This window comes from Nesoenas mayeri (assembly GCF_963082525.1).
Source record: "Nesoenas mayeri genome assembly, chromosome: 1".
Lineage (NCBI taxonomy): Eukaryota > Metazoa > Chordata > Aves > Columbiformes > Columbidae > Nesoenas > Nesoenas mayeri.
Window position 1 is genome coordinate 81806537 of NC_137541.1, and position 23013 is coordinate 81829549.

The 23013-nt window shown below is 40.2% G+C and overlaps 2 protein-coding genes across 2 annotated transcripts; one reads left to right on the forward strand and one right to left on the reverse strand.

The window, feature by feature from the left end:
* Positions 1-733: 733 nt before the first annotated feature.
* Positions 734-4973, forward strand: LOC308040327 (C-type lectin domain family 2 member L-like; the record flags this gene model as incomplete). The annotated part of the gene is made up of 4 exons (XM_080344275.1): positions 734-875; positions 1560-1744; positions 2863-2963; positions 4536-4973. 4 exons carry the CDS (start codon positions 734-736, stop codon positions 4648-4650), a joined length of 543 nt encoding a protein of 180 aa, XP_080200401.1. The 3' UTR covers positions 4651-4973.
* Positions 4974-9987: 5014 nt separating this feature from the next.
* LOC308043441 (killer cell lectin-like receptor subfamily G member 1) lies at positions 9988-21874 on the reverse strand (the record flags this gene model as incomplete). The annotated part of the gene is made up of 7 exons (XM_080349550.1): positions 20740-21874; positions 14766-14843; positions 13614-13712; positions 12657-12797; positions 11551-11702; positions 10746-10858; positions 9988-10120 (listed from the first exon to the last, which is right to left on the reverse strand). Exons 1-7 carry the CDS (start codon positions 20819-20821, stop codon positions 9988-9990), a joined length of 798 nt encoding a protein of 265 aa, XP_080205676.1. The 5' UTR covers positions 20822-21874.
* Positions 21875-23013: the final 1139 nt, after the last annotated feature.

Sequence of the window (23013 nt, forward strand, 5' to 3'; positions counted from 1 at the left end):
CCACCGGGCCGCTGGAAAACCCCCTGGCCGGGGCACAGCTCCGAGTGTCCGCCCGGCGTGGAGGGGCCGAGCCGGTAGAGGTCACGCCGTCGAGGGGCTCCGGCCACTCCGGGCAGCCCTGAGCCGGCGGGGAGGCGGAGGGCGCCTGGCTTCGAGCTGCAAGACCCAACCGAGAAATGCCCCGGGAGGTGCCAGGCATTGTGTGGACTGCAGTGTGCGTGGGGCCGGCTGAGAATCAGCCTCATGCCATGATCTCGTGGGGCTCATGGTGTCCGTGGAGGCTTCATAACCCCACCTGTGTGCTCTGGCGCTTCACCAAGGTGGGAGCCTGCGCAGCAGACTCCAATGCTGGCAGCAGAGTGACCACCAGTGAGAGAGAAGGGAGATGTGAAGAGAAGGAGATTTCAGTTTGAAAAAGTGCTACTGTGGGATAAGGCTGCATGTCCCTCAGGAGTTTTGGGCTTCAGAGCTGTTGACTTGTCTCATTTTTCTTATCCATGCCATGTTCAGGTATCATGTCAACCACAGACCTGCACATTTCTTTCTTTTTCAATCACTTTGGAGTGCTGGAAAGTACCTCACTATTAGGTTAAGTTCTGAATGATGTAATTAAAATCCAGAGTAATTCACAGTTCTTATTAGCTAAGTAGCTTTGAGATGACAATCTACATGTCACATACTTCCTAGTCTTCAGCTCTGTGGTGAGTGACTCTTTTTTGGAACAGCTTCATGGATGCCGGGCTCTACTCCCTTTTCAGCTGATTTTAAATTCATGACTTTTCTTTTTTCAAGTCTATTGTCAAATATCTGGTTCTGGCGAAGTGTTGCTGGAGTCCTTACTGCTGCTGTCATTTTGATTTTGTGCATTCAGTTTGGTAAGTGTGTAAATAATTTTAAAAGAAAATATAATTGAGCTTAGAAATTACCAGAGTTTTAGGTTGTCAGAAGTCCCTCAAAACCATAAAAGGTTTATTCAGAACTCACTTTATCTCCAAGTTAGATGTCTCATGGCATATTGTTTAAAATTGCAGTGCTGAAGAAATTACTCCACTAGTTGCAGTTAGGGAGTGCTCAGTTCAGTCTTAGTGTACTTCTGGCATTCAAGTTTATAACCTCACTGTTGGTATTAATCCAAGTGCAGTAAAACAAATAACAAATGGAAGACTCTTCTTTGCAACCAATCTGTATTCCTCAAAAAATGACACTATAATAAACAAAGCTATTAATTTATCTGCAAGGAAGCAACACTTCCAAAAACCATAGTTGTCATTAACACTTGAGCTGTAGAAGAGTTTTTGGAGGATATGTTATTATCACCTTCTCAGCTACTTCTACTAACCTGCCCCTGATCATTATTTGAAAGGTATGTCAGCAACCATAAGTGTGCAGGAACCAGTGTGTGTAATTAGTTTCCAATAATACTTTCTTCTGGGCAGAAGTAATAACACTGTGGTTACACTTAGTTGAGATTAGATGGTGCAGTCAGAAATCAAGTTAAAAAGCTCCAGAGACCTTTTCCAATTGGAAGAAATAGGGAGATTTTTTTTGTCTTTTCACAGTAAACCGTTCTTCAGCCAAAGACTTTCCTATCTGTCCTTCCCTGGAACTCTGTCCATCAGGTTGGCTGTATTTCCAGAGGAAATGCTACTACCTCTCAGAGAGTGAAGACAACTGGAACTCCAGTCAGAGCTTCTGTGCTTTTCACAATGCTTCCCTCTTGGTGATAGAAAATCATCAAGAACTGGTAAGGGAACAAAAAAGGGGTCTTGTTTCAGCCCATCTTGCTTCTAAGGGAGCTGCACAATGAACCAGTGTATTCTTCTAGCCTCTTAAGCTGAACAGTTTGAAAGCTGATGCAGAGACCATGATGAGTCACAGTTTGCAGAAGCCACATGCCTCCTCTCCTTGCAAACAGCAAACATCAGGTTTAGCAGCTGATGTTTTAGAAAATGCCTGAGGCTTATCTCTGTTAAATTTGGTGCCACTCACAGCAATAAAAACTCGCATGGAAGGTAACTATTAGGGTGAACACTGTTGCATCTCATTTATCTTTAATTAGACAACTGTTCTCTCTTAACAAGATAGGTTAATGACAACCAGGTTGATAGATATGTTAGTCTTGACGTTTGGAGTTAGGAGATAAACTAACCACAGCCTAGATCACATTTTTTTCTGTACAACATCAGGAAAAATTGCACCTAGGACTAAGATCTAGGAGAATGTATTCTTCCATATCTTTTATGGACCTTGATAGCAGACTTTGATATTTAAAACAGCCTCTTTCTAGGTCAGTCAGCCCTATCACAGATACCAGTATAATGGGCATACTGAGTGCAGATGTCAATTCTGTGGCACACACTGGGGTAAGGACCTTCCTTAACTACCCTCAAAAGTGTCTTCCACAAATCCATGCTGGCTGATAATAAAAACTCAATATAATAAAGACATGCCAGCGATGGAGAAATGTATTATCTGCAAATGTGTTCATCATTCTTGGAAGACTTCCTTGTGGAGAGAGAGTAAAACGATGCATTTGCACTTCCATAGCACTTCTTAATATTGAGTAGTATACTTGCATTCTCACAGTTGACATTTCTCTCACTTACACTATCTGAGTGCTGCAGGGGTCCTGTCTCAAAACTAATCCCTTTGATTTCTGATCAAGCTGTAAGTTCTCTTTCAGTTATGTGGATCACACAAGATCCAGATGCTGCAGTACTCTGTAGGTTTAATCTTTAATATTTCTTCCAGGAGAAAGGGAAGAACATTGTTCTGCTTTCTAGCCCTGAATTAATGACTTTGTAGTTTGATAACTGGACTGAACATGCAAAACTAATTTTCTCATATGTGTTTATCCTACAGAGTTTTATGATGAAGATAACAAAGCAAGACCCATGGATTGGACTCTATAGAAGGAATGAAGAGTTCTTTTGGGTAAATGGGAAAGCATTAGACAATAAACTGTAAGTCAATGTTGAGGGGTTTTGCTGGTGGTACTAGATTATAGGGAAGTAAGAGAATAACTAATACAGATACGCACAGTGACGTGAAAGAAATATCTGTAATGATGTTGAATGACTATGTAAAGAGCATGGAATACAATAATTTCACATAGCATTGTTAGAACTGTGACAGATGAGAGTTAAAAGAAAAATTTGCAATGCTGGTTTCAGAAGCAACATGAGATGGGAGCTCATGGTAACAGACAGTATAGAAAAGTGAAAGTTAAATCAAGATACCAAAGCAAAGGTGGGAGAATGGAAGAGTAAAAATACACAAATTCCTCATTATAGAATATGGTTTGCAAAACTGAAAACCTGCATGCAAACTGCATGAGGTTTATAGCAAAGATATTTGAGAGGTTTCTGAGAGATGTTTTCATACTTCTTACGGCATATGCCTACAAAAAAGGCTGCTGAGGGAGAAGTGAAGGTGTGAATTTATGTTACATGAGCTGCTCTGTGATCGTGGCCCTGTGTTCTATCCTACCAGTATCAGGTGTGGAGCAGGAGCTGGTAGAATTGGTAATAAGCATTGAGTTAAGCATTGAGCACTAAGATTTCACAAGTCTGAAATTAAGAAGTGGAAAATTTAAGTACTCTTAGTTTTGTGATATTACTAGTGGTACATGACTATATTTAGTTCATCCCCAAGACTTGAAGGCTTGATCTGATAAAGACCTTACACATTTAATATGAGATGTGCACAGCACGTAGGCATCTCAAGTTGAAAACTCCAGTCCTTCCCACTCTTGCTTATCCCCGGCCTGTGATACAAACATCCACTGATGCTTTCGTTTTCAGTGATTAAGTTCTTCACATTCTTAGACTTCTGCCTCTGTGTGTGCTTCAGACTGTCCCTCCTGTTGTTAGAAGGGCAAACACCTTGATGTCTAAGCTGACTTGCTATTAGAGTCATGTTAACATTGGTGGGGATTGGACCCTTGTGTTTTACAGAGGCCATACTAGTTTGGTTGGACTAGTCACAGAACACTGTAATACTTTGTTTGAAAATGCAGTTGGTGAAGGAGACACAGGGACACCTACAGTGTGGAAACTGAGGTTCGCTTCCTGTTTTCCACCACCCCCTTAACCATAATGCCATGTTTGGTTCTGAGGAAGAGGGAAATGAGAGAAGCATTTGTTCACAGCTTCTGCTGGAACATTTTAGCTATATAGAAGGATGTGGAGGTCAAAGGTGGAACCACACTTGATTGCACAACATCCTTGAGAAGGGCAAACCTGCATTGCAGTCTCTGCTCTAATGATATGTTTCACATTAAGCAACCACTAGACAAGGTGTAGGAGTACTACAAGTCCTAGATTTTGTATTCTGGGGCTCAGGTCCCGTGAAAAAAAAATATGATCTTTGTGGTGTTCTCTTCAAGGCACAAGCTATCATCCTCCTGCGATGCCTCGCTTGTGGTAAATCAGGCTTCGTACAAAGAGAACTCACAATCTCTGTAGTTCCTTTGCTCTTTCGCATTATTTGCTCGTGGGTGTCAAGGTAACCGTTTCTTTCATTCTCCCTTACAGGATTGAAGTAAAAGGCTCTGGAAACTGTGCCTATCTTGAGTCAAAAGGAGTCTCTGCCTCTGGATGTTATTTAACCAGGAAGTGGGTCTGTAGCTTGAATAGCTTAGCAAGATAAAAGTGGAGAAGCCACCAATCCTGACAGGTAGTGCTCTGATATGATGTCTACACAGGCTGTGTCTATGCTCTGGGACCTGGGAACATGGCTCCTGCCTGGAGGCGATTGACTTTTCTGGTAGCCAGAATTCTCTACCCAAGGAGGAACCCTCTGTTTTTTAAAGATATTTAAAAGGCTTGCTTCAAGATCTTGATGAGTCATTTCCTTGCCCCATTTTTCTAGCTACTTCTCAGCCTGTAGGGATATTTTCTTTGTGTCATCAGTATTTCTTCCATTAACTCTTCTCTTGTGGGATCCTGAGCGACTGCTTTCTTTTTCTTTTTGGTGTGCAATTGGAGGTATTTGTTCTGCTTTTCCCTCAGCCAAGCTCTGTGTGTAGAGATGATTTGTGAAGTGGGTCTTCCTGAAAGGTCTGCCAGTGCCTCTCAGGCACAGGGCTGATACAGAAATGAGCACTGTTGTTTTAGATAAGATCATTGCAGATTTCACACTCCTGGTTTGATGGGGACTTGTGTGACTATGCATTTGCATTCGTTGTTTTGTTACTGTTATTTTACATTAATCTTGTTAAATTAGCTTGACAGTATTATCATTGGGATTTGTGTAGCTGCAGTGCACTTGAAGTTCTCCTTTGCACAGCACTTACCAAAAAAAGTCAGAATAGGCAGAATATTTGTTTACTATGCACTGTTGGGGAAAAAAAGAACTGAAGAAGTAATAGTGAAGCTGCAGGCATTTATGTTGTAAAGTTAGAAATAATCCTCAGTGCAAATAGGCAAAATCATGAACAGAGAATAAGAGAATTGATAGCAAAGGATGTTTTCCTCATGTCCTGTGCCAATTGGAGTGTGGGGCTTCCAAGTAAGCAATACATTTCTGGATGGACAATCAGTGTTTTGTTCTGTGAGTGCGTATCATGTTCAGCAGCAACACCTGATGCTGTTGAAGTGCTGTGGGCCTGAACGGCATCGGGGCGGAGTCCCGCTGAACTCTGTCCACTCGTGTCTAGCAGATACCCTGACGATTAAAAATGATGTTTGACCCAGATGAAGCAAAACAGCTTATTTTCCTGGAGGGACTGTTCCTGTCAGGTTCCTAGAAAAGGAAGAATGGGGAACTTGCGTGTATAGCAGGGCAAAATACTTCCCTGTTTGGAATAAAATCTGTAAAATGAGTTTTCTCATGATCAAGATGCTATATGCAGGTATTAGAAAGACATGTAGATGTGCCCCTTACGGACACAGTTTAGTGGTGAACTTGGCAGTCTTAGGTTTACAGTTGGACTCAATGGTGTTAAGGGTCTTGTCCAACCTAAATGATTATATGATTCTGTAGGGAGGACTATGGACTTTGGGACTTGAAGGAACAAGTGGAGCCGTTTTTGGAATAGCCGCTAGAGTGCACTGTAGTTTCAGGGAAGGGAAGGTGATTGTGTTTTCTCATTTTTTAAGAATGTAAAATTGCACCATGTTTGACAGGTTATTTAGAGTGTTGTTGGTTCATTGGGCTTTTTGTTCTATTTGTAATTATTTTTGTCTTCACTGGGTTTTTATGCAAAGTTAATTGCTGTCTAGTTTTGTTCAGTGTCTTGTTTATGCTTTTGTTAATTTCTGTGACAATAGAACTTCATTGTAACAGGATGATGCAGTATAGATACTGTTAACAACTTATTACTTTAAGATGTTTGTTTATATATGATCACTAATTTTACTGAACTACACTTTTTAAAATTGCTTGTATTCTTTATAGGCACAGTAACAGGACTCTACGGTTTGAATAGCCTAATAATCTATGTGTTAATTTATATGTAACTAGTTGGGAGAGGATATTCTGCAATGTTTTAAAATTAACTATCCCTGAAGGATATGGCATGTGCAATAGTCCTAAAAAGATACTCAATAAATGTCTTTACAGAGCTTCTGAATTACAGTGGTTTGTGTCTTAATATTGTGCATTAAAGGTGTTTTTCAGCTCCGGGACCATTTGGGAAAACAAAATCACCAGACTGAAGCAAAATAATATTTTCAGGTTTTTAATATAAAAAGACCTTTAATAATAATGTTGGGGTTGACATAAGACATTTGACCCATAAAAGGAATGCATTTCACTTTCTGACACTTTTAACAGATTTTTACACTTCAAAATGTGTCAGACTTTTAACAGAAGCATTTAATTGAAATACTCAAGTACTTTTCTGGAAACGCTGAAATGCACGTAGCGAAACACACACAGTACAGTAACTTTGGTGGGAAATGTGCAATTTTCTGAAGTTTACTCTTGCAGAATTTTCTGAGTATTTGCATTAGAGGCCCACTAGAGGTACATTTCACAAATTCAGTAGAAACTGTAAGCGCTAAGGAGTACTCATGTACCATGTTGTGTCTTAGCTTATCTTAATGATCTGATTTACCCAAATGTTTCCTAACTACAAAATAACATCGCTCTTACTTTTTTTCCACCAGTGTCGTCTATGGATAGAGTCCAAATATGGGAAATTTTGGTTCTTCAAGGAGGTTTTAAAGAAACTGTGAGCACAGTAGGTTATAATCAAAGTTCTTTTTGGAATTTGATTCTTAATGGGTGTGATTAGTTTTGGTATCTTTAGTATCCAAAGTTTGTCAAGCTAAGAAATGAAGGGTCAGGCTGCAAATGCTTTACTCAGAGTGGAGCTTAATGAAGTACTTTGCTTCAATGGCAAATTTTTCTTTATTTTTTTGAACTGGTGAAATTACTGGTGAAATGACTGCTTAAAATGTAGGTAAGAACTTCAGTAAGGCACTGCAAAAACATGTTTAATTGCATTAGTAATAGCGAGAATGCTCAAATACTGTGTGTTTCATGAACATTGTTGAAACTTAAACACCATAACCAATTTCAGAGAAGCCAGCTCAGGAGCTGTTAAATGCAGCATGGCTCAAGAAACCCCTGCCATAAAAACAGCAATTCAGCAGTTGTCTCCAATGCATGGATAACAGTACGCTTTAAGTACCCTGAAGTTGCATTTTCTCAGTGGGGAATATATCTGTATATAAAAAAATATAGAGGCACCTATCTGTTTAGATCTATAATATATATTATTTATTTCAGACTCTTCTTGCCCTTGCTTCTCTGTCAAGAATAAACAAATCAGTTCTCTTCCCCACACATGTGCTGCACTGAGTTTGGGGGATTTTTTTGTTGTGATGATGTTGTTGTTTTTTAACATGAGAATAACAGCAGTCTTTCCAGTGAGGCTTTAGCTGCTGATGCTGCATTTTGTAGGGTAAATCTGTGTTGTTTTTTCATTTGAAAGGAAGTCAGACACAATGAAGGCATGGTTCACTTTTTAGTCTGTTGGCCCAGAGTCATCCTGAAGAGCCATTGTGCTGTGTCTGTGTAATGCAGCAGGCTTCATCACGTGGTTGGTGTCTCTTTCTGCGGAAGTTCTCTATGCCTTTACAACTTTCACTTAGAAACATGTACTGCCTTCCTGGCATCACTATCTGTCCATAATTAAGTGAGGTGTTAGCCATCAGAGTCCGTAGGTGGAGGGCTGTTGTTTGGTGTTACCATATTGCTCATGAACATTTTGTTCCACAGCTGCAGTCATGTGCATGTTAAAGCTATGGCACTTTGCACCAAGATCTCACGTGAAGAGGTTCTGCCTGAAATCGAATTGTGGTGCTTAAAATGAAAAGTTACTTGAGCAACCCTGTTTGTAAGCATAGAGAAGTAATTTTACACCTTTGCAGGACAGCAGTATGTAGGTGTGAGAGTGCCTCCAATGCTTTGCCCCACAGTCTGAGAATACGAGACTAGAGATTCGAAGTTCAGAAAGGGGACTAACTTTTGAGCTTTTTGAGTACCCACTTTTGCATCAGAGGTGTTTGAAACTTTACTGAAATAAAAACTTATTTCAGTTACCAGTTGAATTTTCTGACCTGTCATGTAGGTAGGACTCAGATGTCCCATCCAGGAGATGGGATGAGGCTGGAGGCAGACACCTCTCTGACAGAGCTCAGGCAGAAGCTGAAGACCCCAGTGAGTCTCAGGAGCAGAGGCTGGTGAGGACCCCTAAGGCCTATTAGAACATTCCCAGGCCTGGCAATACCCAAGAGGAGGTATGTGATTTGCAAACAGGAGGAAAACATTTTTATTATGTCTTCACTGCCCTTGTCATCTAGGTTATTTTTTTTAATTTCCCTGTTTACACATTACTTGCTTTCCTCACTTTTGCAACACAAGTCAACTGGAAATAGCTCAACAATGCTGCAAACATTTGCTTTGCTTTGGTCACTGATTTGAACGACACATGCTAGCTACAGGTCTAGAGGAGTTCCTATCTTTATTAGACTAAGGTGTTTTTAAGTCTAAACAAATGGCGTGTCTGGTTTCTTAAAAATCATTACATTTCTTCATTTTTTTTTAAATATATGAATCTAATAAAGGCACTAACTCAGACTGCTCTTAGGATTTTTGTATTCTAGATCCAGAAATAGTGTGTTTACATGATATTTGAATGCCCAAATAATGTATTTACAGAGTGCATACAGAGAATAATATCACAGGCATTAGTTTCAGTACCTTGTCATCATACCTTTCAGGCAGCACCTATGGTTCCACATTAAAGAATCTGCAAAGTGAAGGGACAAAAAGAGGTGGAAAGGCAGGCTATCATCTTCATTTCCTTGCAATACAATTTTGTCTTACAATCCAAGCCCCTTCCTTAGCTAAGAGCTTTCTTTTATATCCCAAGTTTCAGCAACAGAAGAACATGGGAGACAAGTGTTATGAGTCACTTCATGCTTGCTCTGGTATCTGCATAACCAGCAGCCATGTAGGTTAGCTCTGAGTAAGTGTAAGACACTGTCTCATAACATATTTTTAACAGCTCTCAAGTGGCCTCTGTAGTTGCAATAAGACTGTAAGGAAAAAACCCACAAACTTCAGAAGACACTAAAATAACAAAATTCAAGTAAAAAGTTCCTTCAGCTCAGCAGCAGTGCTTCAGGGATATGTACAACAGCAGTGGGCTCCAAACATGCTCCTCAGCCCCTGCAGGTGGCATCTTTTCTGCCCGTCACAGTTTGTGTGCACAGTGCTCATCCTCTTGTCCGTGGGAAGGCTCAGCACCCCCAAGTCCACATGTGCTGACTTGCAGTCCTGTTGCATGACCTTCACACTGATACATGGTAACTTCTGAGTTCCCTGTTTGCATCAGACAAAGTCTTAGGGAGCCCAGAACAGTGAAATGTAAATTTCTATGTAAGTCTCATAAAACTATTTACATCACATGTTGTTTTATTGGTAAAATGGGTCTTCTGACAAAAAGCTCTGCCTGTTGCCTGACAATTTGACTCAGAGCACCAACAAAGTTGCATTCTTCTTACAGATCCACTTCTTTAAAGTCCGGCAGTTATCTTCTTGGATGATGTTTTTTCTTCTGTAAACAGCACAGCTCTTGTCAGTCTCTATTGTATTTGTAGCTATCCTGGTGAGAGAACAAAAGGAATGCAAGGACTTGTCAGCTTTAAACTCAGTACTAGATAAAAATATTGATAATATCTGGAGTGAGGGGTTTGGGTGATGCCCATTTGATAACTCAGTGAAGCACAATTCATCAACAGCCATGCACAGAGTCTGCTGGCTGCTGAGGGATCGATGCTCATGAACATTAGCGTAAGAAGCATGAGAAAACTTCCATGTGCAGCCATGGTGCTGAACTGTATATGGTGAAAGTGAGGGGAAAGACTGCTTTGCTGTGTGGATCCCAGCACCTACACTATGCGAAAGGCATCACATTCAACAAAGGTTTTATACATGGTCTGTACACTTAGAGAGTGTGTTGACAGCACTTTCAATGGGAGAAGTGCATTATTATACACATGGACTGTGACTGTGGTTGGTCTTGAAGGCAGAAAACAAGCCTGTTTCCAAAGGTGTCCAGCAGGAAGCAGTTAACCTGGAACTAGCCATGAAATAGACCCTGAATAGGTGCCTGAGGCTTCAGGACTAGATCTGTGCTTTGGGAAATTAGCTTGATTGAGAGTTTTATTTACATGTGGAGTACCACACCTTAGCTTTTGCTGAAAACACATCCCCCCACAAATCATCACCTGTTTTCTTTTGCTCTGGGATCTTCAACTGAACTCCTCTGTTTCTTTGTGGCTCGAGTCTTCAACCCAATCCAGATATATTTGGTATCTTTCTCCTTATTGTCTATGAATTCCTGTGGAACAAGTAGAAGCATATTACCCAACAGCAGAGCTTTTCTGCTGTGCTCAGGTCACTTTCCCATTTCATACACAGCTTTTCATGTAGTCTCTTACATGGAGAGAAAGGGCAGGGATCCAGCCATGGCAAAACAGCCCATTACAACAGCCTGTGTACATGTGACCCACCACAGAATTTTGATTAAGGCTGGTGCTCAGCCTAAATAGCTTCCTGTCAGCTATCAAAAAAATCCTCACTGAAGCTCCTCACTCTAATGAGCCAGGTTGCAAAGCCTGGTCTTTAAGGTAAAAGACCCATTCCTTAGGGAAGTATGAATTTCTCAGAAGAGCCATTCAGCGATACCTTGCTATTCATTTTCCCGAACAAAAATGAGAGTGAGGTTTCTCTGTTTGAATTTCCATTTAGCATTTGAATCACACTTCTCCTCCCAGAGCCAAGTAATGGAAATACATGGAAAGTCCCCAGCATTTCCTATTCCCAATCAAAACTACTGTGGCTTCCACACTTGCATCTCTTCAGGACTACTCTGTTGACCCTCTCCAAAGGCCATAGAGTCAGATGCTCTGCACTTGATAGGGCTCTTGCTTGCCTGCATGTACTCGGGACATATGGGCCATGTTCATGTGGTGATATGTTTCATTAAGGCAGATGCCTGTTGCACAATTTTAGGGCTGCTGCAAGACTCACCATCTCAATTTCATCTTCAATGACAAGAAGCTGTGATTTTCTGGCCAGACAGTTTCTCTGGCTGTCATCCCAGCTTACAGCCTCTTCGGAGAAGTAGTAGCACCTCCCCCTGTGTAGTTGCCACCCTGGAGGACATAGCTCACATGTTGTTCCTGTGGGTAGAAAGGGAATGCTTAGCTCCTACTGTGACTTGTTCCAGTTGCCCTGTAGCATTCGCCACCTCCAGGCACATATCCACTGGGTATTGAGAGAGGTTTGAAGGCTCTAGTGCCACTTCTCAGCTTCCCACTCCCTTGCACTTCGACACTCCTGCTGCACATCCTTGGGCTCCCCACCTCCCCAGGCACCTGCCTTGTGGAGAGCACCAGAATGACCTAGAGGGCTGTGGAGACATTTTTCCTCCTCCTACATGCAGCTCACGTGAGAAAACACTGTGTGATGTGACATGATGTGGAGTGTGTAGATTTAATACATGATGTAGCTGGAAAGCACAGCTACTTAAATGACATTCAAATTACATCCATGGAGCTGGAGAAGGAACTGTGTTAAATAAGGGGAACCCTGCTATTCCCAAGACTACTTCCCATTTCACTCAGAGCATCTGGGAAGAACATGCCCTGCCTTTTCTGTCTTGGATTCTTCTAATATTTCAAAGTAACAGCATTGCAATCAATCCCTAGAAAAGCATTAGTACTTGCCAACAAATAATAGATTCACCATAGAAAGACTAGGGTCCTTTGCCTGATCCTTGCAAAAGCATAGGAAAGCTACATTCCTTCCCACTCTTTGTGAGCAATTATTGTATGGAAGTATTCTCCAAGACAAGGGGATGATCTACAATATATGGCATTTCTGACAGCAACTCCTGGCAGAAAGAAATATAAAGAAAGTACTGGAAACTATTTATGCCAAAAGAAGAACAAAACTGTCGTCACTAAAATGTTAGGTTAGGTCCTGTCATAATTTCTATGCAGGAACACCATGGTCTCTGGCTGGTACCAGTGAGTTCCCATAAACTGCAGGGTCTCACAGAAATGGGAATGGAGACAACAGAAAGAGTGCACACAGCATGTCCACTATGTTGTGAAAGGACTAACTTTCCTCACCCTGTCCATCTTCACACAGTTCCTCCATGAGCCATTTCAGGAGCACCCCCAAGACAGTCTTCTCTGAAGAAATGTGATTGCCAGTGCTGTTTAGACCATACTGGGACAAACTTTCTGATTTTCTTGCACTGCCCTTCAAAACTTGAATGGAAAAAAAAAAAAAAATAAAAAAAAAAAGAAAGAAAAGGGAGAGATTATGGCTAACAACAGGGTCAAGGTAATGCAATCCAGTGCTATACTGTGAATATGAGGATATATATATGTGTGTGTATACATTGGGGGGTATACACACTCAGTTATGAGCATACTCAATAACTGTCTGGCAAAGTGTGTAGCTGCTGAATACTCTGAACCGTACAGGAAAAGAAAATAAGTTTGTCATTTTTGATAGCGGAATACATAAAGAATACGCAATATTTTGGTGAGATTTTAGGGAGAGTTGGGTTGTACATGTTTTTTCTGAGGTTTTTCAAGACTATTTCCTCTTAGGGAATGATTCTGTGACTATCTTCTCTGTAACAGTTCTTATACAACCGGAGCATGCTGTGGCTTATGATATTACTAGTACCAGGGAAGTCTGATTAAATTAAGTCATCTGAAGTCTGATTTTTATTTTATTTGTTCAAACCTACAAAGCAAGTGAAATTCAAAGTAGCATCATGGATAGGAAGGCCAAATGTTTTGATTGTCATAATGACTTGAAATCTGCGTCTAAAGCCTTTCAGCATCACTGATGACAAGGTAAACTCCAGCAACTCCCCTTCATCTGCACTAAATATGTTAAATGACAGGTAGCAAATGTTCTCTTTGGAGCACTACATTTATTTTCCTGTACTTGTGTATAACTTGATACTTCTAATGCAACACTAAGGGAATTTTTATTTTGGCATCACTCTACTTGTGAGCGTTAACCATCTCTACAACGAAGAGATGAGGCAGATGGCAGGATCTACTCACATTGCTTGGTGAGCACAGCTGTGATGCCCAACAGAACCAGCACAAGGACTCCCAGGACCAGCGCCACGTAGAACCAGGCTGAGCACCCATGTTGGCAGCCTGGAGAGAGGTGGGAGGAAGAGCAGCTTCAGGTTTTTACACTATCAAAATTAACCCTGATTTTACATATGCCAGTTTCTTACACGGCAACAACAGAGAAATAATCTGTCTAAAATCAGTCTGCTGTTTGAAGTAGGCGGGAACATCTTGCCTATTAAAAATTCTCATCCGCTTTCCATATATGAAAGTGAAATCATTTTCTCAGATAGAGCAAGTGATTTTCAATTAATCATTCCGTTATGAATCCTCTCTTTCTCCATTGAGTTAATATTTTCAAGCGTTGCCTCCTCCCACCTACTCACCCACAGCCTGCAAGAAACTGCAGAGCAATTCAGGGAAAGTGTCGGGGATGGCGGCAAAAAATCCCATACTGACACCATAGCACAGTGAAGCACCTCTGACCAAGCACTTCTCCAGCCGTTTGCCATTCAGCAGCTTGTGGGTGTGCAACACTCAGGTACAGGCAGGGCTCAAGGAAATTTGGGGTCAAAGTGCCCTTTCCGCAAGCCACAGAGTTGCACTTTCGTAACTGCTCTTTTCCTGACCTTGCCTGCATGAGATGAGCAACTTCCTCATTCTCCAGTTGCCTTAGATGTATTTTGTAATGTTCCCTTACAGCTCATAGAGTTCTGTGGGCCTGACCTTGTTTGGCATGTGTCCTTCAGCACAGAGAAGGTGGCAATCATCAGTACACTAGCTGCACATAGAGAGGTGGCTATTACACTACTTCCAAAGCCAAATGTGTCTCTGTGACTGTTCCTGCAGAAACACTTACAGGAAGATTCCTTAAAAAAATGTGGAAATTTATTTCCTTTGCTAATTTTTCAATGTAGGGCACAAAGGTATTTAAAAAAATATTTTAAAAAATCTCTTTCAATATTATTTTTACAAGGAAAGTATATAATCTGAGAACACAGGAAAAAAAAAAAGATAAATCCGTTCTTTATTGAGAGATTGTACATAGAGACTCTTGATAATAGGTTTTACTGTTGGGTAATAGGAAACACTAGATCTATAATTAGTAACCAAGAACCAAACAAAATAGCACACTACCAGAAGCAGAAGTCTCTGATCTGCTGGTCCCTTTGGGTTTCGGCTTCATGCACAGCTCAGCGTATGTGATTGTGTTTCCTGTAAGGAGTAGGGAAATGCTGACATTTGTGGTTTTGCAAGCCATTAAGCGGAGAAACAATAAAGAATTACATAGAACACTGCGTCTCTATAAAAGGGGCATGTCTTTCCAGAGCTGCTAGTTCAGCTTTTTTTTGAGAGAGAGAAACAACAGGCAAGAAGATGACTTATTACTTCCTGCTGCTGTCAGGAAGTAACTAAGAGCCTCCTCCATAATCTTTGTTCGAACTACTTGAGTCCTGTGTTGCTGGACCAGGAGGCAGACAGACAGACTGAAGGATGGGTAAGACCTGGGTACTATCCATAGGAAGCGTCCCATTTGGTACTAAGCCATCTCAGGGAATATCATAGGGGCTTAAGGGCACCAGAGTCGTGAGCGCTTTGTCAAACAAGGAGACCCCCAAAGGGAAAACTGCCACTCAGAGAAATGCTTCTGCAGCAAGGTGATTCCTTGAGGCATTCCTCCCTTGTGAATGTTTATGCCAGGATATCATGTGGTGTCTGTAACAGCAGAGGAAGAGACCTGATGGTTGTTGAAGACATCCGTTACAGTTGCACATTGTCAAAACAACAACAACAACAACAACAACAAAGCCATTAAAATAGCGTGGTGTCAGTTAGATGCACATGGATTCTTTCTGATCACATTTTCAGTTTTGTTTTAGCTGGATATTTTGTAGAGCTACTGGCTAGAAAATATTTGGAACTTTGGTAGGCTGATCTTCTTTCCATAAATGGTGAGACTTTTTCAGTCTGAATCAAGAATAAGCTTCTGTGCCTTATTTCATGATCACTGAGGCTTTTAGAAAGAAGTAAGCCATTTGTGTTGCATTGAATTTCACTGATCAAGAAAGAACTTGGAAGAAGAAGAGAGCCTAATGCTAAAATAAGGTTGCATTTGATATGCGAACTGTTGAAATGTGGAAAGGTTTTACAGTAATAAAAATACTGAGCACCTGATTGGCAAATAAGTTTTATTCATACAGCTAAGATGTTCTATGCATTAGAGAACATGACCTAATACACTTCAATGCTTGCTTTATTGCAATTTATTAGTTCAATGAACTACAGAAAATTTGTAAACTATATTTAATTGCATAGATAATTAACTGTTCTCAAAAAGAAGTGCTCATAAATGTTTTTGTTCTTAGAATGTAAATATTTTCCAAAGAAGAGTCAGGACTTTTAAATACACTAGCCTTATAAATGGAGACATTTCTCAAATACATACTTTAGAAACTCTGGTACTATTACTAAATATTTTCTTTCTCAAATGTAGATCTATTCCTTTAAAGAATACCTCTCAGACTGTATGAAAAAAAATATTATCCATGCAGCTGAATATTTTTAAAAAATAATTACTTCTATTACAGCGTGTATTGGCATATGATAATTTGAATGTGAAGTCCTCAGAAATCAGCAAGTGGTTTTAAAATAACACGTAACCTTAATTTTGCTGGACTCTTTCACACCCCTACCTAGTTTAGCAACAAGGAGCCCTGGTAGTCAATGGAGATCTGTGTCACTTACTAAAACTGAAATTTCATTTAATTTCTATATGCAAATTGTCAAGTGCAGAAAGGCAGCTCTGCTTACTGGAAGCTTCTGCTTGGCGAATGTGCAGATAGAGAGTGCTTCTGTCAGGTCACTCACTACAAAGATTTAGGCTTACAGTCACTGTGCTCTTGCGATCAGCTGGACACCAGGTTGAATGAGCCCATGGTGACTCCTTATCATCATCACAGCTCATGCAAGCCACCAGCGGGGCTGCATTAGGAGAGCAGGAGAAGTTTCTGTGCTGCTCCACATGCTGCTGCTGCAGCCACACCTGGAACATTATGTCCAGATGTGGGCTATCCCATTCAGGGGGGTCTGAGGGAAGATGGAGAGGGTCCAGCAGAGGGTGGATAATAAGATGGTCAGGACCTGGAGGGACCAAGGAGGATAAGTAGGGGAACAAGAAGCTAAGGGGCAAACTAATGGCAGCCTACAACTGCTTGTAAGCTAGTTCAATGATGGAGTTGAACTCTTCTTGTTTTTTATTTGGTGTTGCTTTTTGTTGTTTGTTGGGGGTTTTGGTGTGTTCGTGGTGGTTTTCTTTTGTTTTCCTAGAGGAAAAATCTTGCATGTAATAATTTATGAACTATAATCAGGTGACTCGCTAATTATTCTTGAGTAAACTAGGAAGCTAAAACTGTCTGAATCTTTCATTAGAAAATGCATTTTCAGGCTCTATTTACCCTCGCTTGTAGTTTTGGAACACTTTTCTACTTTTGAACATTTGTTTTGGAGTACATGCACCATAATAGCACCTGCTAGCCCACCAAAGCATGTACACAGAGAGTACCACCTGATAACTCTTCCTCAACTCCTGCTAGAGCATTCAAGAATCTTGTAATTCAGAGCACCTGACTGACAGCTGGAGTCCCAACTGGTTGTGCAACAACATGTTGTTCACTTTCCAGTTGGAAGAGGATCACAAAAAAATCATTTAAATCGCTTTATGAGTGCAGCCTGCCAAACTTAGAGCTACAGACATTTTTTTATTGTTATGTTGCATTACACGTTATTTAACACACTTTGTCCAGTCTATCAATTTTACCCGAATAGTTTTCAATGACTGAACTTTCCCTATTATTAGACTGCAAACTTTTATATTCTTTCCAACTGTGCCACCATTGATTTTTATATCTTTTTCTCTATCCTCATAAAATACAATGAATACGCTTTGAGATAAGAACAGTGTTTGTGAGAACTCCAAGAAACTGCATAATTTGATGAAACCAAATCCCATTCTCACAGGTAAAGAAAAGCTAAAAAAAAAAAAAAATCCAAATTTTACATATTTAAAACATCTACTCAGCTACCACAGACCTTGGCAGAAGTTCAGCTCCCTACATGTTTACCGTTTATGTGCACCAAATCTTGACAGCAGATAGACTTGAACAGGGCAAATTAGCTATGCCACCCACTTGTGTCTTTTGGTATCTACTCGAGTAAATGGAATCCTTGCACAAAATGCAGCCAGGAGGTGGGCATGTTCCACTTGCCCATAGCCTAGTGGTTTGAACTCTTGCCTGAAATTTGGGAATCTCATCCTCAGAGCATTCAACTGCCAAATTCGCAGTGGTGATTAAACACAACTCTCCCTCCCCTGCAGTGAGAGTTTTAGCCCTCCAGTGCTTTCCTTCATGCCCATCTTGACACTGCTTCTTTTTCTGCAAGATAGTCAGGCATTCCTAGCCTAGAGCAAGACTGACATAAAATCTGGTGAAGGGAGGGATGCATCCTCCAGCGGACATTTCAATGTGTCACAAGGTCTGGGTAGTGCCAAAGGGAGAGCTTGTGGTGCTTGCCACAGAGCGTCCCACAGGTACTTCAGCTTGAAGCTGAGACCCTCACTTTGAGAATCAGCTTTGAATTCCTGCTCCAAACTGAGGGAAGCCTTGAAACCTCTTAATGCCCAATAATGAGTGGAACATGCTGTAAGTGTGTTTGGTATGTAGAAGGTGTCCTGCCCGAAGCAGCCTTGAGCCCAGCCCATGTAGGAGAGACCTCCTTCCAGTTTGCAGGAAACAATCTAACTCCCAGAAACGACTGACCTAGCATCCTTGCTCTACCCTATCAGCTACTTTAGGCAGTTCCTAGCTCACCGTGCTGGATTTTGTGGATCCCAGATTCTGCTCCGTTAGCTGTAAAGAAATGCAGGGCATCCCGGCGAGGGTTGCTATGCACTGAGGAACCTAAATGCTAATCATTGCTATACTTACACTGAGCTTAAGTCTGTTTCGTGAACATTGCTCAAGGTGCATGTCACCTTTCACCTGTGGTAAAAGTATTGTGTTTTTGAAGAAATTCTTGGAATAAAATAACACTCACCACCTGGATGAGTATGTGTGAATTTCAGTCAAAGTGTTAAAACTTCAAGGAAGGAACAAGCAACTGAAATTGTTAATTTGAATTTTTAAAGTGTTACAATATGGCTCAAATTCTTCTTGATTTTAGTAGCAATAAAACCTATAGTAGTATATGTTAACAAAGAAAGCAGAGAAGTCATTGTCATCAGGGAGATATTTCTACCATATTCTAAGCTGATATGAGGTCCAATATTGCCTAATACTGTTTGTTGTTTTTGCCATTTGTGTGAAAGTGATTAGAAAAGTAATTGCTAATTGCTAATAAAATCTGAAAATAACAGAATGGTTAGCAAAACAATAAATAAAGACAGTCATAATGACAGACCTGTAAGTTTATGCCCAGTCAAACAATATTTGTTTGGGGGAAGATGATCCTGTGAGTTATAAACAATGAAGATTATGTAAGAGATTTTTGCTGCAGTATAACTGAGACTTCTTGTAATACTGGGTGCATCATTGGTAACCATATTTTTAAACAGATGGAAACACTGGAGAAGGGACAGAAAAAGATCCACAAAAAATAATTAGAGTTCTTCAAAAAGTTAATTAAAGTAAGAGATTTAAAGGGAAAAGAACACTGAGAATTTACTTGACTACTGTGGCTAACAACTTAATGTAAGAAAATATTCAGTGCTAAAATCTATTAGACTAAGGTTTAACAAGAACTATCTAGATATTAATGAGAAATTTCATTGGAAATTAAAGCCTGGCCTATTCAAATTCAAGCTTTTACTTTAGACAGTGCGATCAAGGGATATTTCTGGATGTCTTCAAATCAAGATTTGATGCCTAGCTCCCTTTGCAAATAAATTGTATACCTTAAAAACAAGATAAAATTCTAGGTGAATCCTCTGTGGTGGTGTACATGTTACAGCAGTACCAACAATATGTATCAACATACAGTGTAAGGTAGTGTTTTCTTTTTGATATATAATAAAGTGAACTAATTTTTATTTTTTAGATAACAGTTTTGTAAGAATACCAAAAAATAGGGGTTTTTTTCTGCCACTTAAGTGCATTCAGAGCACCATTGTCACCACTATTAATCTACATTGTAAACAAAACAGCGTCTTCCAAAAAGATAGTTTTCTTACTAGTTTCTTACTAGTTTTCTTGCTATAGTTTCCTTAAGTAACTAAATACATTAAATACTAATGAACATTGAAAGCCTGAAAGTATGACCTTGCTCTGACCACAAGCATCTTCTATTTGCTCATAGTGAGAAGACATCTTTCATATTAGCTGTGATCCAGAATTTTGGCAAAATCTTTTCATGAATGGATTACATTTTTTCCAAGTAATGGAAATCTAGTTTCTTTTTAAAAGTGGTGTAAATAATCTCCTTACCCTGAATATTGACTTAATCTTTTGTCTTTTGTTACAAATACATGAAGTGATTATTGATTGATAGTGTGGTTCTAGGAAAATCGCTACTGGAAAAATGAAGTAGAAGAGCAGGAAGGTTTCAGGAGTCATTCAGTACTTCCTTCAGTGACAGTGATGGTACCTTCAACTGCCAATAGTTTTCTGATTTACTAGTTAATTTCCATGAAGATACCGTAAAATGTATCAGTCTGATTTTTGGACTAGGAAGTAATTTGGTAGAGTATATTCTAACAGGTTTTTGATCATGTTGTTAATATAAATATCAACAATTAAAAAAAAAAAAAAAAAAGGAAAGAAAAAAGAAAAAATATTATGCCCATTATTCAAAACTGAGCAATATTTTATTCCTCATTCTGTTACTTAAAACAAGGGGCCAGAAATGTGACACTACTCTGTAGCAATACTAACTGAAGATTAGCTTTTCTGATTTGGGTCTCATGGGGATCTCTTCTACCATTACCTTCCCATGACTTCTGCATGCAACATTTTATAGCACTCTTCTAGTATTATCCAGGAACACTTTTTAAAATGAAAGAGCGAAAGAGCACATGAGAGGAAACAGTGTACGTCCAACAGCTGATTAGATGTTGTACCTGGAACTGGTGTCCGAGAAGGAACATCTCGTCTTTCCCTGGGTAGCATTGCCACGTCCGCATACATGATATCACCTGCCATCGATGAGCAAGTCCCTCTGGGTTATGGAAAGAGTTGGTTTAATGCAGTGGGTTGCATCCTGTATTAGCTTTGCCTGCCTTCAGAAGTACACATACACTGTGCTATGGCTCTGAGAAGGGCTGAGAAACAAATAAAAGGAAGGAAGTTACTTCTTTCAATACAGCTTCAAAGCCTATTTTCAGCCACCATTCTGTCTCTTCTTGTATGATCTCTTGCCCTACAGGAGAAAATGTAGATTAAAAAAAAAAAAAAAAAGTATGAACACACAAAATATTTTTCAGACAAAGCAGGGCAAAATTTCTAAGGAGTATCTCAAAATGGACTTAGGTAAAAAAAGCTTTGCTGGTTCTCATAAGAATAGATAAAGCAGTACAATCTGTGTTGTGCATTTATTATGCTCACGTGCATGATCTTACATAGCCTATTCACCTAAAAGGAAGACAAACAAGATCTATACGTCAATATAAGATGTTTTGATGCTAATGTAACTGCAACCATAGTTGAAGCTATAAAAATGTAACTCAAATTCTAACATGCTCCATTCACTAAGTACTACGATAGTTTAACAACTGAATTTAGATGGTATAAATTATGCACTAAATTTGACTCAGAATAAAAGTAAAAGTAATATGATCAATGTATTTTAAAAGAATGTTTCAATACTTTAACAGTACTTATGAGGACCAGGGCTGTTGTTTCTAAGTTGCTGGAGCTATCCCCTACTTGATCCACCAACTCCACAGGCAGAAAGCCCGAGTTGCCTTTAACTCCTTGTTCATGACTCATGTGTTGCTGTGGGACATTTTAATGACGGTGTTTTTGTCTTCTATTTTGAAAAACAAACAAACAAACAAACAAAAACCCAAAACAAAACAAACAAAAAAACCAAACACCAAAAAAATACCCACAACACAGATTTGAATTAAAACTTAAAGCCCTTCTAAAACCTAAAAATACATTTCAGAGCACACAAACACAAAGTCCTGTTCTTGCACAGTTCTGACATTTCCTGCTAAGAGCCATGCTATTGGTTTTGTGCTTTATTCCTGCTTAGAAATATCCTTTACAGTTTGACATAGATAGGCACTGTGAATCAACATAGGTCAGCTGAAGATAATGTTTTAATTCTGTGAAATAGCCTGTTGGTCTTTTCTTTTACATTCAATGGGATGTACAACACTCTAGATTAGAATGAAGAAAAGTTTGGGTTTGTGATCTTATATTACTGATCTTTTCCCTTCCTACTTTCAACCTCGGTAACAGTGTTAAGTGCAGAAACAAAAAGGTTTAGGGAAAAAAAAAGAACCTTTGATAGTCATGGAACAGATTACTCAGAAGTGCCGCTCACGTACCATTTATACACAACATATCTAAATCATTCTTGCTCTATCATCAGCCACAAAGTGATCAGTAGGTAGATGTGGACACTGTTAATTGGATAGTGGATACTGATAAGGTTTGTTTCATTGCAGCCTACGTACCAGCCATATGACTGATCCTAATGTGAAACAAAACTTGTCCTTTGATTGAATAAGTTTCCACTGCTTCCCCCTGAACCTCTCACCATCCTTTACCAAAAAAAAAAAAAAAAAAAAAGGCACAAACCCCAAACCCCACTTTCCTTATTTGGGGTTTTTAAAAACTTTAGTCCATGAAGGAGACCTAGCAGGCCAAATGGGTTGCTTGAACTCTCAGTCTCTCTTTCCATCACTGCATATACACCTAAGCAGTCTTTTAGTCTTTTCTCACATCACTCTCTGCTAAATGATTCAAAACCACCAAGATATAATCGTGTATAGTCGGTGTAAACATGGGTCTTTTTGAGCTAGTGGAAAAAAACTGTGTTTCTGTTTTAAGAGAAAGTGTCTCTCCTCTCCTCTCTTCTCCTCTCCTCTCCTCGCCTCGCCTCGCCTCGCCTCGCCTCGCCTCTCCTCGCCTCTCCTCGCCTCGCCTCGCTTCGCCTCGCCTCTCCTCGCCTCTCCTCGCCTCTCCTCCTCTCCTCTCCTCTCCTCTCCTCTCCTCTCCTCTCCTCTCCTCTCCTCTCCTCTCCTCTCCTCTCCTCTCCTCTCCTCGCCTCGCCTCGCCTCGCCTCGCCTCGCCTCGCCTCGCCTCGCCTCGCCTCTCCTCCTCTCCTCCTCTCCTCTCCTCTCCTCTCCTCTCCTCTCCTCTCCTCTCCTCTCCTCTCCTCTCCT